Source organism: Eulemur rufifrons, chromosome 3, assembly GCF_041146395.1.
Source record: "Eulemur rufifrons isolate Redbay chromosome 3, OSU_ERuf_1, whole genome shotgun sequence".
NCBI lineage: Eukaryota > Metazoa > Chordata > Mammalia > Primates > Lemuridae > Eulemur > Eulemur rufifrons.
Genome location: NC_090985.1, coordinates 88,067,189 through 88,086,887, shown reverse-complemented (window position 1 = coordinate 88,086,887; position 19,699 = coordinate 88,067,189). Strand labels below are relative to the sequence as shown.

The window sequence follows — 19,699 nt, the reverse complement described above, 5'->3', positions numbered from 1 at the left end:
AACTCTACATTTCATAGCTGAGGCTCAAAAAGGTTAATAATTTGGTATGTTTTGTCTACTATGAATTCTGACTAACCCAGAGACCCTCATTTTATGTTTTTTATATATATATATGTAGAGAGAGAGAGAGAATATGAGAGAGAGCACTGGGCTTGGAGCTTTATGTGGTCTTGTTAAATAAGTTAGCATTTTTACTGTTGCATTATTTTATAAATAGTCTCTGTAGTTTCCAATAGAATGATTTCTCCTAGAACATGTGGTCCCTGGCACCTGTAAAAGGTGTCATCCTATGCACTTGCTTGTGCAGGCTTGGGATGGGAGGGTAGGACGTGCAGTCTGTAGTTCTGGTCGTTTCCCCAGTCATAGGCCCTTCTTATCTTACTGCTGTATTAAGAATTCCTATGAATCTGTGTCTCGTAATGAAGCAGTCACGAGGTAATAACTAGCAGAAACAAATACTTTGGAAAAACCATCATCCTGGTCAGTTCTCCAAAAATAGAAGATCTCTCTGTGGGATAATATCTGGCAGATAGACGTTTAAATTTTCAGTTCATCCAACAAAGTCAGCTCTGGGATTGCCAGGCAGAATGAAACACTTGGTTTTAAGACATTGTTTAAGACATCATCATTGCTATGCCCATTGTAATCCCAGTATTTCTCATGAGCTTCCATCTATTCCTAGAATCTTGTTCCTATATCTTCTTTCTTCTTCTCATCTTAGAGATTTATCATTCTCTGAGCTACTCTGTTGAACCTGTTTCAATTAGGATTCTTCTTAGACTTCCTTTGTAAACCTTGTAAGTAGGCTAGCTCTTCATTGGTCTTAGTGCTCTTTCTTGAGGACAGACAGGACAATAAAAAATAGCATAACCAAGTATAAGGACCCAGAACTCGTGCACATTTCCCTCAGAGACTATTATCCTTAGTCCACTTCCGATGTGCCAGAAGCCTTAATGTTCCTACACCTGGGGCTTCTCCAATTCTTCTTCTCTGGTAATTCTCCAGCCCCTTGTTAAGCTCACAGAGGGCTTCCATAAGGGTGAAATTTGGTTTCAGGCAGGTAAATGTTAAGATAACACAAATAGTACCTCCCATTCCACACCAAACAACTACCATAGGGAAGTCCTTCATAATTTCTTTTTTTCTAGCTGGAAAAGCCTTAATTTGGGGAAAAGGACAGACTCTTCCTAACAGGGTTTTTACCAAAGGTACAAAAAGCCCTCTGTTAATGTTGCCTGCTGGCCATCCTCTTCATTGACCAGATTAGCTTTTTAACAAAGGGTGAAAGAAGGCGTATTCTCTAGAGAACTATGTTGTGGGAACTACATGTTTTAAGGGTGAAAAAGGATGAGGACTAGAGTATGGTTGGAAAGTCATTCTGAAATACTGGTGTTAGCAACAAGGGTAGAGAAGTGAAAAGTACGTAGGGCAGTGGTCTCAGGGGTTGGGCTATCCAGACCCTCCTTTAACCCCTGCCTTGCCTTCTGCAAGGGAGCACCTGGCAATGCACAGACTGCTTTGTGACCAAAGACACAGCCTTGATGAGCTGTTCAAATCAGATTCTCCCCCAGGAATTTGAATAGGAAACCTCCACAGAGTGAGGCAGTTAGCGGGAGCTCAAATAAAGATGTCACCAGGTACAATTATATCCGTGAGGAGTTTGTATGAAGCACAGATTATGCGAAAATGAATTAGGGAGAATACTCACAGCAACCCTTGATTCAGCATTTAATATGTACCAGTATACAGTTTTACTTTAAGAGGTAGACATTTCACAGGTTAGGAAGCCACTCAGAAGATCAGGTCACTTGCCCAAGGACCCACATCCAGGTCTGTCAAGCTATAAAGACAATGCCCACCACAACCAGACCACACTGGCTCCCTGATCTCAGGCTCCCAGCCTCCAGAACTGTGAGTAAATATCTGTTGTTTATAAGTCCCCAGTTTATAGTACTTTGTTATAGCAGCTTGAGCGAACTATGACAGGTATAATCCTTTGTATTATTTCCTTCAAAAAGCTTATCTTTAGATAAACTTTTATAACTTAATTTCAGCTAAGATAAATGAACTTGGGAAATCATTAGTCTCCTGATTACAGGACATGGCTCAACCAAAGAAATACTTCAAATCTATGTTCAGAAAAATCTCATAAATCGTAGCTTAAAAATAAGTGTTGTAATATAAGACAGAATTTCTTAAAGACTATGATGGGACCAGTGGAAAGATTCAGTAAGTCAAGTCTCGGTGCCTCAGTTTTAAATTATAGCCAGTAAGAAATCTAATATTAAAAATAGGGAAGTTTCTCTCTTTCCCCCACCATCCTACCAGACTTTAAGATAGGTTTCAGGACAACTTAGAAAGTATAGGTATAAAACTAAAAAAATATAATTGATACAATTTAGTATTTTAGTAAAAGTATCATACTGAACATTTAAAACTCTATTTTAGAATCAAATTTGAAGGCTAAATGACTTTTACCATTCACAGATATTAATAAAAAAAAACTAGAAATGGTCTTATTTTCATCATTAACTAAACCATTCATTCTCCTAAACAGCCACCCAACATGTTACTCATTTTGTACAATATGGAAACCTGCCATGTTATATGACAAACACATTGCACACATTATTCTGTTACCCAAACATTTGCCATTTTAATACCCTTTTTATTACATCCAGTGCCATGCTCTGCACACAACAGGAACTCAGATATTGCATACCACATACTTCAGCATAGACAGGTTTCAATATAATTTCTTAGTGATGTATTGATAGCTATAAAGGGAACATAATCAATTCCAAATTTTTTCAACAAATATTTATTGATGACCCAATTGACATAAACCCTATGCTGAGCACAGGAACCAGGAAGATGGAGATCTGCTATGTGCTGGCCATCGGCTTACCCCCAAGTAGTGGTGGGCCCACCTGTAGTCCATGGACCCCTGGGGGCCTTCCAGATGACACAGTCATCCGCAGGTCTTTAGCAAGGAACACTGCAGACTTAATCTTGCACATATCTGTATTAGTATATGCTTCAAATGTATGCTGATGCTATGGTGATTAATATGCACATTTCTTTAAAAGCAACAGTGAATTCATATTAGCTATTGGTCACTGTGTATTTCCTCAATCAGGAAATACCGATTGGGAGGGGATTCAAACATTATTCATTAAAATATACATGCTCGAAAACATTGGAAACCTCTGATGTAAAAGTTTTAAGAAACTAGAAAGCTCAATAAAAACCAAGAAAGCATTTTGGAAAAAGAGACCGTTTTTGGAATCTTCATGAAATTACTAGCACCTCTAACCTGTACCTCAGGTACAAGTAGATATCCCAGGTTTGCAAAGGACACAAAATGCAATTTTTACTTATTTTATACAAAGAGGATCATTACAAACCATAAGGTTTATAGTGAGTAAAATGTTGACCAGAACCAATTTTTTCTTTTTTTTAAGTTAGGGCTTGTCAAAATTTTCTCTCCAAGGACCTTTACCCCTAGAGCAGAGACCCAAAGGGCTGCTACATGCTCAACAATTCTTTGAAGTCTCCTGTTTTATCTTGAAAATTCATGTCAGTTTTTCATTCTTTCTATTCCGTTATATTTACTTTTTAAAAAATGTCTTCTAAATATTTAACTTTCCTCAAATTTTTCTAGAGAAATAAATGTTCAAGGAATATAGGTCATATAAAGAAGTAGGGCTATAGAAGGAGAGTCCCACATACACATAACAAAACACAGATTTTCAGTGGTTTTATTATTAATATATGTGAAGGCAGGAAACGAGAGCAACACCCAGGTGTTCCCCTGAGAATGTAGAAATAAGATAATCCTTTGAGCATTAAACGATAAGACAAACAATGGGTCAGAGCAGAAGTAAGCAATCATACACAGGGAGAATGGAGCCTCGGTGGGCTCAGCTGAAACAAGGGCGAAGGTAATGGCGGATCTAATGGATGTGCCAATCAGAAGCTGATGTGCAGAAGCAACTGCTGGCAGAGAATCTCTAGCACCTTCCAGGGGAGTAGGGTACCCTGGTCCACAAACATGAATATCAGCAGGTATATCCCGATAGGGAGATGGATGCACGGGGCAACTTGGCTTCCCTTGCTCAGAATCCGTGCTCGCCAAGTAAACAGCTGATCATAATTTGGCTTCCCAGGAAGATTTGCCTAAAGGGAGAGAATAATTGATAGTTACATTTCTTATTGTAAATGAAAATATTGACACTGTTTTTTTAAAAAAAACATCTGTTACTGTGAGCTTGGTTAATGTGAGTTTGCCATGAGATGGTTCCACTCTCTATACGCTGACAAACTGGGTCTGTGAGCTTTTAAGGATCCTTATCAGACTCTCTGGGTGCATCAAATTTGCCAAGGTGGTGCCACCACATAGAAGGGGCCAGTTGACCTTTCCCAGGTGCCACTCTACTGCCCTTAGACCTTTATATCCACACTGTCCAATATGGCAGCCACTAGCCACATGAATAGTGGGCACCTGAAATATGGCCAGTCTGAATTGACATGTGCTGTAAGTATAAAATACACACTGGATTGCAAAGACTCAGTACCAAAAAAAAAAAAAAAAAAAAAAGGATGTAAAACATCTCATTGATAATTGTTTTTGATAATGACTACATACTGAAATGATAAAATATTTGGAGATATTACAATAAATAAAATGTTATTAAAATTAATTCCATCTTTTCCCTTTTTGTGTGGCTATTAGAAAACTGAAAATTAGTTATGTGGCTTGCATTATATTTCTATTGGACATCATCACTCTTCTATACAAATAATCACAGTAATGTCTGATTTAAAATTTTACACTATATCCCTTCTACTGAATTGGATCTGGGAAGATACAGGAGAGGTACAGTGGTACCTTTCTTGACACTGACATCAATCAAGTAGAAGTGGCCATTTCTTATTATTTTAAAAAGGCCAATGACAGAAATAAACACAGCTAGGATTTTAGTACTTGCAAGAGTTGCTGATGTCAGTTCCCAGCTGTGGGAACAAAAGGCTATGGAGGCAGAAGGCCTGGCTCCAAGCTGGCCTGTACCCTGGATTAGTCAAGACTGAGCAAACCTGCACCAGGGCTCAGCTTGGGCTCTGTGTGCTCACTCCTCAGGTGCAGACAATAGATGAGCTCTGGCTGAACAAACATCTGATGCGTGAATGCAGGAGCCAAGAAGCTAACTTTGATTTCCTTGTAATTTAGCATTGTGATTTACAAAGGATTGAGTTATACGGTAAATATCAAAGATAAAAATGTGAAAAGATAGGTTTTTATTCATCAAAAGTTAACAGCAACAGGCACATATTAAAATGAGTATGGCAAAGCCTTTTACAAATGGCTTTACACTCAAGCTTTCTCCCAAGAAAATGGCTGTTGCAACAAACTGTAAACATAATTAATAAACAGTCTTTTACAGTAACAAGGGAAAATACAAATGAACTAAAAGAAAGCACCGGTTTCTCTTAAAACTAGATTACAGTTGTGCTTACTATACATAAAACAATTTAAAACAAATTACAAAAGTGGAATGTTTTAAGTTTAAAATTAGTCCTTGTATTTTGTCCTAGAAAACATCTGTTCACATCAAAAGGCCCATCAAAGGGTAACGTTTCATCAAAGGGAGGGACAAGAAAACAATGCACTTTTTTCAAATCAAAACAAGAAGTTTGGTCACTTAGCTTGTGCATAGTTTAAGGCAACTGGAGCAATCTGTTACAGCTTACCTACCTTTCCCTCCCCCAAGTGTGGCTGCTCATTATGTCACATTCTAAAATAATAAATAAAAGCTTACATTTCAAATCATTTCCCACATGGATAAACATAACACATGCACAGTCATACATGCACAAACATGCACTCAAACACACATCCATACATTCACACGCAACATACCTCTCACTCACTGCAGTGAAAGGGACTTTAGTACCCTTGATCTGAAGGACACACTTTCCCATCCCACTTTATTTCAGATTGGCAAATACCCTGAGCTGATTATGGTGTTTTAAACATTCCACCTTTTTTCTTGCATGTGCAGGTCAAGTGTACAGTAGTGAAAACAACATGCAATGTCTTCACTGCAGAATCATAATACAGCTAGGACATTGGTGTCTTCCCCTCCCGCCCCAAATTAAAAACTAACAGTTAAAAAAAAGAATTGCATTGCCAAACAGCACTGGAGTGAAAGCTTGGCGGTACTCTATCATAAATGCTGTTTCCAGTGCACAAAATAAAACTATAGCAAGTGGGAGGCTTTGGTGGCATCCAAAGAAGAAAAAAGGCAAACCAGGGGGAAAGAGCTGCAGTCTAAGGTTTGATCTTTAAATTTTTTTAGTGGTTCCTTCACAATCATGCTCCAAGGCAATTTAGAACCAGTATTTTCAGAGTTGGTTTGTAAACATTGAGTCTTGCCAGAGGCAGCAGAGGCTGGGCACTTCACATTTCCGTTTTCTCAAAGAGAACTTAGTGGAAGGTACAAGATACAGACTGTTGCATGAGACTGGTTAAATTCCAAGAGATTGCTGCTGAAAGATTCAGTTCAAGTTTCACGGTTTGAAGAATAGATGCTTTGAAAACCACGTGGCACACCTCAAAACTTCCTTTGTTCCTCCTCTCAGGTTCTCTCCTGCCGGGCTTTGCACATTCAAGGTTTCACACAAAAGCCAAATGCATATTGCTATATGTTCAGGTCTTATAATTAAAAAGTGGGTTCAAATGATCCAACAGAGGAAATCTTGGAAATAAATAATGCTGGCTGGCATCATTCACTTGGAAACCTTGGCAGTCAAGAGTAAGTTCTCTCACCTCAAAACCCCATTTCACATTTCTAAAAACCTCCAGGAGGCAGTTTGTCCCACCAGTTCTGGGGGTTATGATAACCTATTTTCCTGAGGTAATAACTGTGAGTTCAGTTCAAATGCAGCATCAGCGTCCTCACTGCTGGACTGTTCTCTCTGCAGTCCCTTCCAGCTGGCCTTATTCAGCCCCACATGCCCGAGCATTGTCTGGGACAGCCTCGTATTTGAAAACCTGGCCCATTCCGTAAATAAAGGCTCCACTAGGTACGTCATAAAACCTTGAGAAAATCAGAGAAGAAAGTTATTAACATATGTGCTGAAATTTTATCTTTAAAACATCTAATACAGTGTTAACCTTCTTTAGTCCTAATATTCCCTAAATCTTATTTTTCAAAAGATTCATGTGTGTGTGCGTGTCATTTACATATCTTCTCTGAAGAATCAATTGCTCAAGTAACTCAATGGAACTTTAAGTAAAGGCGAACCGACAAATACATCAAATCTCTTTCCTGGTTATTCCCCTTAGCGGCACAACTACATTCTTCCACCTAAGCGAACTCAGTGGCCATATCAACTCGGAGGATACCAGGGCGTAACAATTTGAGGGATGGTTCCAGTGCAACAACTGGAGACTAAGACGCCGTCCCCTCCCGGACTGGGTGCTGTGGTCTCAGCTGAAGTGGAGCTGCAGATGATTTATTGCTTTATCCCTTCAGGGATGGAAATCTTCACACCTGGTCATGATTACAATTGGTCATTTTATTTAACTCAGAATATATAAAGCTAAAACTCATGATAAGAATTAGTCTAAAAATAACCTCACGTTAGTTAAAAAATTATTAACATGAACACCAAATGTGTACTGGGGACCTATTTTTTTAAACACTTAAAGGGTCAAAAGAAGCCCCACAGAACATAGCTTATCAATCAAATCATAATGTATATTGAGAATAAATAACATCTTCCCAAGATTTTGATCTAATCAGGCTGGGGAAATACACATTCAAATTCTATCATTGCTTATGTAAGTTTTTAAATTTTCTTCATATGCAACACTTGTTCTTTGAAGCAAGAGTCTGTGTGAACCACACAAAACATAGGTTACATTTAGGCAACATAAAAATCTCACTGAAATTAAAGCAGTTAGCACCCACTACTTTTAATTAGGAAAGTCATATATGTCCAATGGTTGAATTTTTTTTTTTTAAGAGACAGGATCTTGCTCTGTTACCCAGGCTGGAATACAGTGGCCTGATCATGGCTCACTGTAACCTTAGACTCCTGGGCTCAAGCAATGCTCCTCCCTCAGCCTCCTGAATAGCTGGGAGTACAGGTATGCACCACAATGTCCTGCCTAATATTTAAGTTTTTTGTAGAGATGGGGGGTCTTGCTATATTGTCCAGGCTGGTCTCGAACTCCTGGCCTCAAGCGATCCCCTTGCCTCGACCTCCCAAAGCACTGGAATTGCAGGTGTGAGCCACTGTGCCCAGCTTGATGGTCGAATTTTTTAACGTGTACATAAATATAGTATCTGAAATAGGAATTATGATATCTGCAATAAGGCTTGCTTTTTTTCATTGGTCCATTCTCTCCACACGTATTAACTGAGAGCCTACTATGTGCCAGGCACTGTTCTAGGGGTCTGGGGCAAAAGCAATGAATAAGACAGACTAGACCCCTGCCCTCAAGGAGCTTATATTCTGGTGAAGAAAAGGAGATAACAAACAGACTATAGTCCAAGAACACAGCAGCTTTTGGCGGCCACCCTCACACCACAGTGTCATGTTGAGCCAGCCACCCAATGCGGTGTCTTTCCTGCGTGCCACGGTTAAGTCATGAGCAGATGGAGTTTTGTACCCAAATGCAGAGCCTTATTATCATAGGTTTTACATGATTCATCTTATTTCATCCCTCCCATTCTTCCAACTGGTTGACATCTTCAGGGATCCTGCCTGTAACATCCAACAAATTAGCTATCACTTCCGGCTCTATGTTAACCTAAAATTTCTTTTGGATCTTAAATTAAGTAGCTGATAAACATGAATAGGCTAGAGCCATGGACACAGCCTCTCTTTCGGAGGACAGGACTTTATTAATTAGTACTTCGAGCCCAGCTTTTCAACCATTTGTGACTCCACATAAGTGTACCAGCCCCCCAAGCCTCCACTTTATCCTCGCAGATTTCACAGGATGCCTCATCAAATGCCTTACTCTTATCTGCTACATGATATTTTCTTATTCAACAGGATTAGTATTCCTATCAAAGAAGGGAATTGTATTAATTAAACATGAATTGGACTTACTGACCCCAGGCTGAGTAGTAGTATCACTACTTGGTGTAGTAGTTAAGAGGCTGGGATTTGATGTCAGAAAGACCTGAATCTGAAGCCCATCCCCACCTGTTAACAGTGTGAACTGGACAAAGGATCTGAAAAAGGGGGACACGCACAGTGTTGCCTCCTGGGTTGTTGTGAGGAGTCAGTAGATGTCAACTATCCTGATCATTTATCTTATCCCTGTCCCTCTGACAACCCACTCTAGTTCTGTTCAGCACTGACAAGATTGGTAGTTTGAGATGAATGGTTTAAGGGATCTAGCTTCTGTTCCCTTATAAAAACTGCATTTTTTAAAACCTCATTTGCAAGTTCTCTCATTAAAAAAGACAGTAGTAGTTTACTCAGGCAAAAAGACATTTATTTAAAATAGCTAGGGTGAGTTGACTACCCATTCACCTATCTCCAATTTGATTCTTTTGCCTATTTTTTCATCTTTTGCATTTGAAGATTATCCTACCTGAGAATCAAGACAAAGCAGATCTGTTTAATTGTCTTACTGTCCTCCCAAAAGAAAAACATCCTGCTAAGCTCAGCATCTCTGGCCAGTGTGAGCTCCCAGAGATTCGGCCTCCCTGCATACTCCGAGGCCTCGGCTTCCCTCTTCTGCATGCTTGTCTTCATCTCGTCTGCCTGTCCCTCCTCAGTCACACCAGTCACCACCCACTTTCTTCCACGTGAGGACCCTTTGCCATCACAATGTAAGAATTATGTTTCTGAATTTTTCACCCCACGGCACGGTCCTCCTTTCAGAGTATTATGTCATCTGCTGAATTTCTAGAAACTGTCTTTCTGAAGTTTGGGTCCACATTTCACTATGTTCAACCTAATCCTCAAAGGCCCTACTCAACACCAGCTACCAACATTACACCCCTCCCTCAATTCCTTGTTGAGTTACCTCTCCCCATCTTTATACCCAAACCCCAACACACACAATCTTACCTCAAACATCCCCTTCTGCAACAAGCTGTACAAACTTCAATCACAGAACACTTCATTATGCTTTCTATTGTAGTCATTAGTTCACTCAGCAAGTAGTTCTCATGTGCCTCAGGAATACCAACCAAAGGCAAGGCAAGGCCATGAGAGAGATGTATCAAGTGCTCTGGCATCTGGAAAAGGAGTGACTAACTCTGCTTGAAGTGATTGGAATGCAGCTCTGCAGAAAGGGATGTTTGAGCTGGGTCTCAAGAAAAGAGACTCTATTAGGCAGACAGGAAGGACGGGCAAGGCACAGAGAGTGAAGGAGCAGCACAGATCTGGGGAACACAAGCGTCCCAAGTTGCCGTCCATAGGTAAATCAAGGGGAAGGTGGGGGAAGATGGTTGCAGAGAATTTGAGGCCTAATTAGAAGAGGCCTGCATAGGATGCTGAAGGGTTAGATCTAAGCAACAGGCAATGATAAAAAAGTCAGAAAAGGAAGCAGTAGTGGAAACTGGTCTACACGTTACCATCACGCTCAGTGAGTCACTTTTCCATTTTAAAATGCCAGTCCCAGAATTAGGCAGAAGAACTTTCCACGTGGGCAAGTAATGTATTCTTTCAGTTTTAGAACAGAAACAAAGTTATTGCTGCCTACTCTGCAAAATTATACTTTTTACGACCTAAGATCAAATGAGAGTAAATTATAAGAGCCATGTAAGAGAAAACAAGGGTAAAATTTCTTAAATTATTTTCAAAAATAGAAATGAGTATAATTTTAATATTTTCTATTTCAAATATATTTCTCTTCTTGACAAAATTAAAATCAGTGGCATTTTCCTAACCAGCTATATTTAAACATATATAGTTACCAATCTGGATGTTGGCAATAGATTCAGTCTGACGATCACAAAGTGGACTCACGCCCAAATGATACTTTTTTTCTATATCTCCTATAAATTAAAAAAAGAGATAGAACCATTAGTATGAGACACACTTATGGTTAAATATATAATTAAAGCCTTCATTGTATCTGTAAATTCCTTAAGAAAAACATACTTAATCCTCACAAGAGAATAGCTTCTTAATTTTTTTTAAAATTGAAGTTATTTACACATGGAAAAGGTTGCCAAGCTGATATCTTTATTTAAATGGAGGAGGTAAAAAACTTTTACTAGGTGTTACCCAAGAATGTAAGTCTGTCCGCATTTTAATTTACAATGTAGATTTTAAAAAGGAAGGTGCATGACATGATCCCTAGATCCTGGCTTTAAATCACACACAAAAATAATGTCTTCCGTGTTCATATGGCCCTCCACACATGACAAGGATGGAGCAAGTTCAGAGAAATCTTTCTGTAGAGGTAAAATTTCAAGTCTAATCTGTGCATATTCATGTATATTCATAAATGCATACATACATCTGATCATTCCAAAAGAGGACTATTAATTTTTCAAAACAGATGCTCCACTTGTACATTACTAATTATATGTACATCTACTGTGAATTGTCACTAAAAATTCAAGAATTTACTGCTAGACTCTTATGAATGGTTGAGTTCTTGTTTTATTCTTAGGATGCTAAAAAATGAACTGAATATATTAATTATCATTCAACACTTGTCACTTGCCTTGATGGAAGAATTCCTCTGTTACTTTTTCACTCCACTGCTTACTTAATTCCCAGGTCCGACATGGGTTACAAATATCAGCACATTTCAAAGCCATCTAGCAAACAAAATATTAAAATTGTTTTAAGAAAATAAAGTAAAATCTCTATGTACGAAGTTTAAATATACTCTAATACTGGGAAAAAGAACACAAAAATATTGCAACAGAAAACTGTCTTTCATATTAATTTTATGCTATTGCATCTACCAATTGTTTTTGCAGAAATGCCCAGGAAGAGGCAGTAAAACTGCTAATCTAATTACACATGCTTGCCAACAGTACCAAAGAGCCAAGCACTAGGACTGGATTAACCATAAAATATAAATAAATAAGCTAGAAATAAATAATCCAATTCCCTCTCACCTATTTTTTAGATGTGAGAATTAGAATAAAATGCTATTTGTTGATTGGTACCCTAATCTTGCAGAAATTATTTTCATCAGAAACTTTAAGTATGAAAAATACAGAAAGCAATGGTGTCTTCCCTGGTGGCAGATTTGTTAGTGATCTCCTTCTGTAAAGTATGTGTACCAATTAAAAGAAATTCCTTAGCTTTCCCTTAAGATTTAACCACTCTGAAAAACTGTGCTAGAATATTTCGTTTTTATTTTAACAGTGACATGATTTATCCTAGAAATAGAATCTTTCCAAGCCCCCTTTTACCTGCAAAACCAAATGTCTATGTCTGGTGTCTTCTAGGCATAAATCACCTCTATCCAAATGGGACCTAAACAATGACAGATACTCATTCTGGCGACTGATGTCTGTGGCTAGTATCAAAGCACCTATCTGAGTCTCCATTTGTTGCCTGGAATTAGAGAAATATAAAGATAAAATATAAGACTTTCAATTAAATAGTTACTTCTTGAAATTTTTTCCTTAAACTTAATAGTCAGAAAGCTTTATAGAGTCCTAAGATATTCTAATTGCCATTCAACTTAAAATTTATCACAAAAATGAGTTTTTAAAAATGCATCAAAAACTATTAAAAAATCAAACTAAAACCAAGAGAGTTTGTAGGAAAATACCAATATGTAAACATTCCAAAACAAGTGCCTTTATTTTTCCAGCCAAGGTGGAATTATTTACTTTAAAAAAAAAAAAAAATCAATATAATTCTGGTATGCTGTTTAAAAAAATTATTTGCTAGGATTCTTTACTGGAAAATTCTTGTGCTGAGGGCAACAACTTTGGTTTGTTTTTTTGGCACCTGAGATCTGAAAGGCAGAAGGAAGATTCAAATGGAAAGAAGAAAAGCACACTCAACAACTGATTCCTACAGACATTTTGACTAAGATGCCTGATGAAATCCTGATGAAATTCCACTGAATAACTTTCTAAAGTTTAGATTCAACTATATTTTCATGGTCAAAGTCAAGAATCAATCAATTACTTGTAAATAGGAATATCCAAATTCTCTGGAGGGAAAAAGGTAACATGTTAATACAAATAGCAAATACATTATATCATTTTAAAAACAGCCTTATGTCAAATAACAAAAGAAATACACTTTAAAAAAATTCCTGCCTTTTGTTTGAATGGGCCATAACAAACATTATCTTTGTATGATGATCAGTTATGAACTGTCAGCTTACAATATTAAATATTAAATAAAATAAACCATAAATGAAGAAAACATTACAGGATGCTATTAAGTAGTACTCCTCATTTCTATTTTTATTTTTATTAAATCTGAGAACTCAGCAGGGCTAATCATCAAATGCAAAACACGATATAAAGGGAATAACAAAACAAACATTTCAATCTGTCTTAATAAAAAACCCCATAATTTATATATACAAACACTGTGTGCTTAAGCAATTTGTACTACTATATTTGTACTACAGCAAGAAATGATTTTACTTACCAGAAGTATTGTCATACTCCAAATGGTATCCATGAATAAAGATTTAAAAAAATAAAAAGTAAAGTCCATCTTTTTTCTTATGGTCATTACACAAAACACTTAGTTTTTTATAAAGTTGTTTTAAATTATGAAAGGGAAAGGATAGAACAGTGAGTGTAACTTAAATTTTAATACCCAAACATATTTTTATGCCTCACCATTTTTCCTGACTTGGATGGTTTAGATCCACTGACGTGGTTTTCTGAAGTGTAACCTTGTCTCAGTGCAGCTTTAGTAAAAGCTTTTGTTTGTGGACCATGCTATGCCAGTCATGTGATTTTTTAACCTCACCATCATGTTGGGCTTATTTACATTAATGCTTTTAATTAGACCCTCAAATGGCCTGTTTAACATTAAATTATTTTTTCTAAAATATTAGTATTTCCTGTTGTTCTTTCCATTCATTATTTTATCCTGTATCTCCAGAACTGACTCCAGGACTATGCTATTGAGGATATAAAGCATTTTCTTTATTTTCTTATCAATTTTGAAAACTTCCTGAAAAAGACTTCGAGGAATCTATTTATGATACAGAATGTCTACTTTCTATCCAATTTACACTTACATCTAGACCTTAAGGTTTTATTCAGCTGTGTATAAAGTGGAGATATGGAACATCTATTGATGTAAATAAGTAGTAAACTATGACTGAGCCACTGTGTATTTGAAGTAAATTTTATAGTATTCAAATCCATGGAATGGTCTCTCGTAAAAATAAATGTTCATGAAAATGTTACTCACTATACTGTAGAATAATTTGAATTATTAAAATTTTGATATAAATTTTTAAAATAAGATAATCTATCCATTAAATTTAACAAACACTGAAAACTGTGGGACACTTGAACGTAATTTTTTTTTAGCAATCTAGATCAGCAGGGGCAATAATAACAATTTTTAAAACATTATAAAATTACTTTGCCAACTTAATTCCCAGAGTTGCTAACAGATACCTACCTGCTTTCTAATGGCATATGTGAGAATAAACCAGATTCTCTCAATAAGCCCACGGCAGATCTCCAGTGGTGATTTTCTAGTACTGAGGTATTCTACAAGAAAGTACATTTCTGAGTTATTTAGTGGTAAATCTCTTTCTGGACATAAATAATTACTTATTAGTAATATCAGTCTGGTTAAAATTCTAACATTCACTGAGAATTTGTTTTCCTTATCTTCATTTCTTCAAAACGTGAAACATTTTCTAGAATGCAAAAATAGTAAATGTGGGTGATAAAATTGCACTAACCTTGTATAAAGTTGCCAAGTAATGGTTAGTTTTAATAAGGAAAGGTTGATTAACACCTGGATGATCCAGATCATGAGTGGCAGCTGCAATTAAGCTCAGCAAGATATCCCAAGGAGTTACAGAGTTGGCAAGCTGAAGTGTGACAAAAGAACAATACATCAGACACCTCTGAAATAAGCTCTCTGCCATCGCAACAGTTTTGAACTAGCAGCCAACGGCAGTGTTGGCAGTTCCCTCCCCGGTCACGTCCTTCTTCAGGCGGCTGATCATTCAGGCCACCAAGCGCCGGCCAGGTCCCGGCCTCATCAGGACACGGGCAAGTGTGATATGACACTGCTCCTGCCCACGTGGGGTTCACAGAGCACATCCTCATGCTGTTTCATGTTTAACAAACTTCATTATAATGGCTAAAGTATAAGCCATTCTTTTTGAGAAATAATGGCTTTAAAATAACAAACACAGGTTTGCACATTTTTATTGCTGTAGCCATTACCAAATAGAAGACCTACAATTTTGAGGGTGTTTATGCATCAACACATTGGTTATTGAATTTCAATAATATAATGTAAAACGCAAGGTTATTCCTGTAGTCCTAATGTTTAAGGAAACTACTGAGTAATCATGTGAGCAGAAATCTGTAATAAACTTCTCTCCCAAATAGATGGGTACGTTCAGAACAATGTACACAATGTATTCATGTTAGAAAAAGCAAGCTGGTAAACCAGAAATTATAACTTTACTCAATAACCATTATCAAACTTCTTTGATATAATGATCACAATAAATAAACGTTTATTATTAACTGAAAATTTCAATAATAAAGAATTATCACCTTGAGTATACCACTGGCTTTTCATGAATCGCTTCTCATCTTCTGGCAAACTTCAACGCATCTTTTAAGGGCCAGCTCCACTGACCCGCCCACCCTATTCCAGCCCCTTCCCCAGCAAATAACTGACTGGTGTTCCTATAGCACTTCGTGGCCTGCCACAATAACACTCATCAGAGCATACTTTTACTTACGTTTACATTAGGACAATGCTCCCTAAACTTCATCATCTTGTGCCCTAACAATAAAATATTTTTAGCACACACCACCAGTATTAAGTATATTTACACATGGATTATGATACTGAACTAACATATACTGCATAATATAAAACAAAGATGAAAACTAAAAATTTAAAAAATGAGACAAAAAATAAATTTAGATTCAAATTCTATTATTTTCTTTGTATGCCAAAATGGATCATCCTTTTCTACAGCCTGTGTTAAGTTCATCTCAGTCAGAAAAATATTGTCTGAGGGCTTGAATCTCCTTGAAAACTATAAGCTATTAGAGGGCAGAGAGTGGGCCAGGCGCGGTGGCTCACATCTGTAGTCCTAGCACTCTAGGAAGTCAACCCGGGAGGATCACTTGAGCAATCTCAGGAGTTCGATTAGTTTGATCTTGCTCAGGAGTTCAAGATTAGCCTGAGCAAAATCGAGACCCCCATCTTTACCAAAAAAACAGAAAAATTAGCTGGGCGTGGTAGCGCAGCTACCTGTAGTCCCAGCTACTTGGGAGGCTGAGGCAGGAGGATTGCTTGAGCCCAGGAGTTTGAGGTTCCAGTGAGCTATGGTGACGCCACTGCACTCTAGCATGGGTGACAGAGCAAGATTTTCTCCAAAAAAAAAAAAAAAGAGTATGTATTATTTATTTTTGTATTACATGTATTTGGAACAAGGAGAAGCTCAATGAATAGGGATAAGATGGTAAAGAAAATTATTTCCTTTTTAGGATAGGCAAAAACATTTTTTAAAAAGCACTGCTTACAATCAAGATGAACAGAAGGCACCTGATACAGAGCATATTGGATATAAAGCAACCACCACTCCTTGACATATAAATGAACGGGCATGGGTGTGTGTACTTATGAACGTGTAATTTATTAAGCAATATGCCAAAGGGTTATATTCTTAGTTTCATATACCATCCTGGGAGAATATAATAACCCAAAATTAGAATTATTAAAAAAAATTATGACTACACATGATACCAAACAATCTTAGGCAGGTTAAAGAGTTAACCATTAAAAACATGTGAAGCAACTGAATTCTCAAAACTTCTGCGAAGGTCAAGTAAGTAAATCACACATGTAAAAAAGAAATATTTTACTGTGTAAAATGTAACATTTCTTCTTGTAAAAAAAAACCCTTCATCAGAAAGAAAACTTCATGAGTATTATAACAAAGACAAGGAATTCAATGACAACACATTTTTTTTTCTGGTCAGCTCTTACATTTAAGTTTTTAATCTATCTTGATTAACTAATCTAACTTTTGTATATGGTAAGAGACAGGGATTGGTACATATCTTTTTTAAATGAATTTTTAAAAAGACAAATGTTATTTCCATTCTATGATTATATCTGGTAATATATGACAATAAAGAAGAGTTGTGTGAAGAAGAAATTGCAAATCATTTAATGTATATGAAGGTCAGATTTCACTTGTATCTGGAAAGCCATCATCAGGGCCTTTTTTCAATAAAATAGAAGATTATTAAGTGGTGAGTTTTCCTGTATGCAGTAAAAAACTCAGTTTTCATTGTTTGCCAGCATTGTGATTTCCCACTGTAATGGCTACTGCAGGTGTCAATTTCAAAATAATTTTAGCAGCTATGCTGTGGGAAAACATGGCGGAAAATAACCCACAATTGAAATTAAAATGCAAACAACTGACAAGGGAAAATATTTTGTAGAAAATAACAAAAGCTAAGATAGAAATTTCCCCAAAGAAGAAATACAAGAAGAAAAAAAAAAAAAAAACATCTAAGCTCAAAATCAACCAAAACAAGTAAAGTGAGGCTTTTTGGATTTTGTTGCTAAATTGGCAAATTAAAAATATATCTAATGGCAGAAGGAGGGAGACTGAGATGCTGATGCCTTGCTGAGGGTAAAAAGAAAGTGGTACTATCACTGAAGACAGAAGTTTAGCAAGACAAAATATCCAGGCTCTTGGATATATTATGTCAGTCTTGAGGACTTACTGAAATTAAAGAACCTCCCACATACAAAAGGGAAAAGGCCAGGGAGGGCTTCTATAGTATCCGCTGTAATAGTAAGATCAGGAATAATCTAGAGGTCTAAAAACAGAGAACTAAGCTAGAGTAAACCCACTCAGTTATGAAGACCATATAGCAACAGCCACTCATTAAGATGACTCAATTACAGTCAATACAGTAGTGAAAAGACAGGCAAAAATTCCTGCCCTGTGGGGGCTGACATTCCTGTGGTTTCCACATCGGGTTCCAGTATGTTCCACAAGTAAGATTCCAGACAGAGGTCAAAATTCATATCTTATTTATATTTTTGTCATCAGCAACTAGCCTGTTGCCTGGCATCCACTCGGTGCACGAACAAATGTACAACCTCAAGAAAAGCAACTCAATCGTCACCAGTGTCACAGACATCAAAGAGAGGGTGTGGCGAGGGCGGGACAGAGCCAGGCTCTTACGTCCATTGCCAGGGACAAGCAGAGCAAGAGTTAAAGTTTCAGTGTCAGAGTAGGTCTGATTATCTCTGGAACATGTGTAAGTATAATTTTTATTCAGGCCTAGTTTAAGAATAATTATTAATCAAGCACAGTAATTAATGTAAACTCATAGGTGAACATGAGACTAAACATTAAAATAGGAAACAGAGGGGAAAATTACAATCTCCTTAGCTGACAACTATGAATGTTATCAGTGTCAATAAATCAAGGTGATTTTAGGCTCAACTGGAAAAAAAATGCTTTATAATCCACATAAGTTCAGACTCAAGGACATAAAACAATAAATACTAAAGTTAGAGATAATGCACGTATGGAGAGAAGGGGCTGTTCCCTAAATTTCCAGTGATGTCTTGGGCTTGAAATATTTTTTTTTCACTTAGAGAAGAGCCTAAGAATTAGCTCTTCCATATAAATCATAAGGTATAAAAATTGAAAACAGATTTCTCACTAAATACATGTATATTTGAGCCTTCCTATTTACTGCTCCCTGTGCACCTGGACTTCTCCGTGGCCGACCCCTCCATTACGCACTGGCCCTGACTGTTTTCTGACCACCGTAAATTGTAAACTCTTACCACGCACTTGGTCATTCTCCAGCACGTCACTCTACTTTGGTTTCTGCACAGCAGTAATTACTGTGATACACGTCAAGATCCTGTCTGTCTGTCTGTCTAATGATTGCCTCTCCCACTGGGACGTGAGCTTCATGAGGCAGGGCCATTCCTTCCTTGCCCACCACTCTATTCCTCACCCATGGCAGTGCCTGGCGCATGGCAGATGCGCAATGAATATGCGCTGAACGAATGAATGAAAACACTCAAAAATGTGATGTTACGTGAAAGAGATACAATCTTAACACTTCCAGTTTTTTAGAACTCACTTTTAAAACTTTGAGTGACTTTATTTTTAAATGTTCATCATGATAAGGGAGAAGGGAATTGCTTGCATTTTAGGGCTTAGTGATTTTATCTATATCCTTAATGGATGCTTTGGATAACGAATTCACTGAGTATGATGAAAAGTGTTTAAAATAAATATTATCAGAGCTCTATAGGCAAAAAGCCTAAAAATCATGTTTCTGTTCGTATCTAGCCACATATCTCCATGCCCTGCTCACCCCGATTTCCCGTGGTTGGCTGGGTGTGCCCGGCGGGAGGTGGGAGTGGGAGAGGCCTTTGCTGACCAGGGTAGCCCTCCTCCGTGCCCCTATTCCATTCATCAGACTATATGGTGATTACTCATCACCTCCCACAAGATTCTCAA

General features: G+C 37.4%; 1 protein-coding gene across 2 annotated transcripts in view; it reads right to left on the bottom strand.

The window, feature by feature from the left end:
- Nucleotides 1-6,563: 6,563 nt before the first annotated feature.
- PDE7A (phosphodiesterase 7A) overlaps nucleotides 6,564-19,699 on the bottom strand; it is a 109,973-nt gene continuing 96,837 nt past the window's right edge. For both annotated transcript variants that reach the window (XM_069466446.1, XM_069466447.1), the window contains exons 8-13: nucleotides 14,900-15,031; nucleotides 14,611-14,702; nucleotides 12,411-12,555; nucleotides 11,708-11,804; nucleotides 10,950-11,030; nucleotides 6,564-7,100 (exon numbers count right to left, since the gene is read on the bottom strand). In XM_069466446.1, the coding sequence (XP_069322547.1) occupies nucleotides 6,895-7,100; nucleotides 10,950-11,030; nucleotides 11,708-11,804; nucleotides 12,411-12,555; nucleotides 14,611-14,702; nucleotides 14,900-15,031 (753 nt within the window). In that variant the 3' untranslated portion in view covers nucleotides 6,564-6,894. The remainder of the gene's footprint in view (nucleotides 7,101-10,949; nucleotides 11,031-11,707; nucleotides 11,805-12,410; nucleotides 12,556-14,610; nucleotides 14,703-14,899; nucleotides 15,032-19,699) is intronic.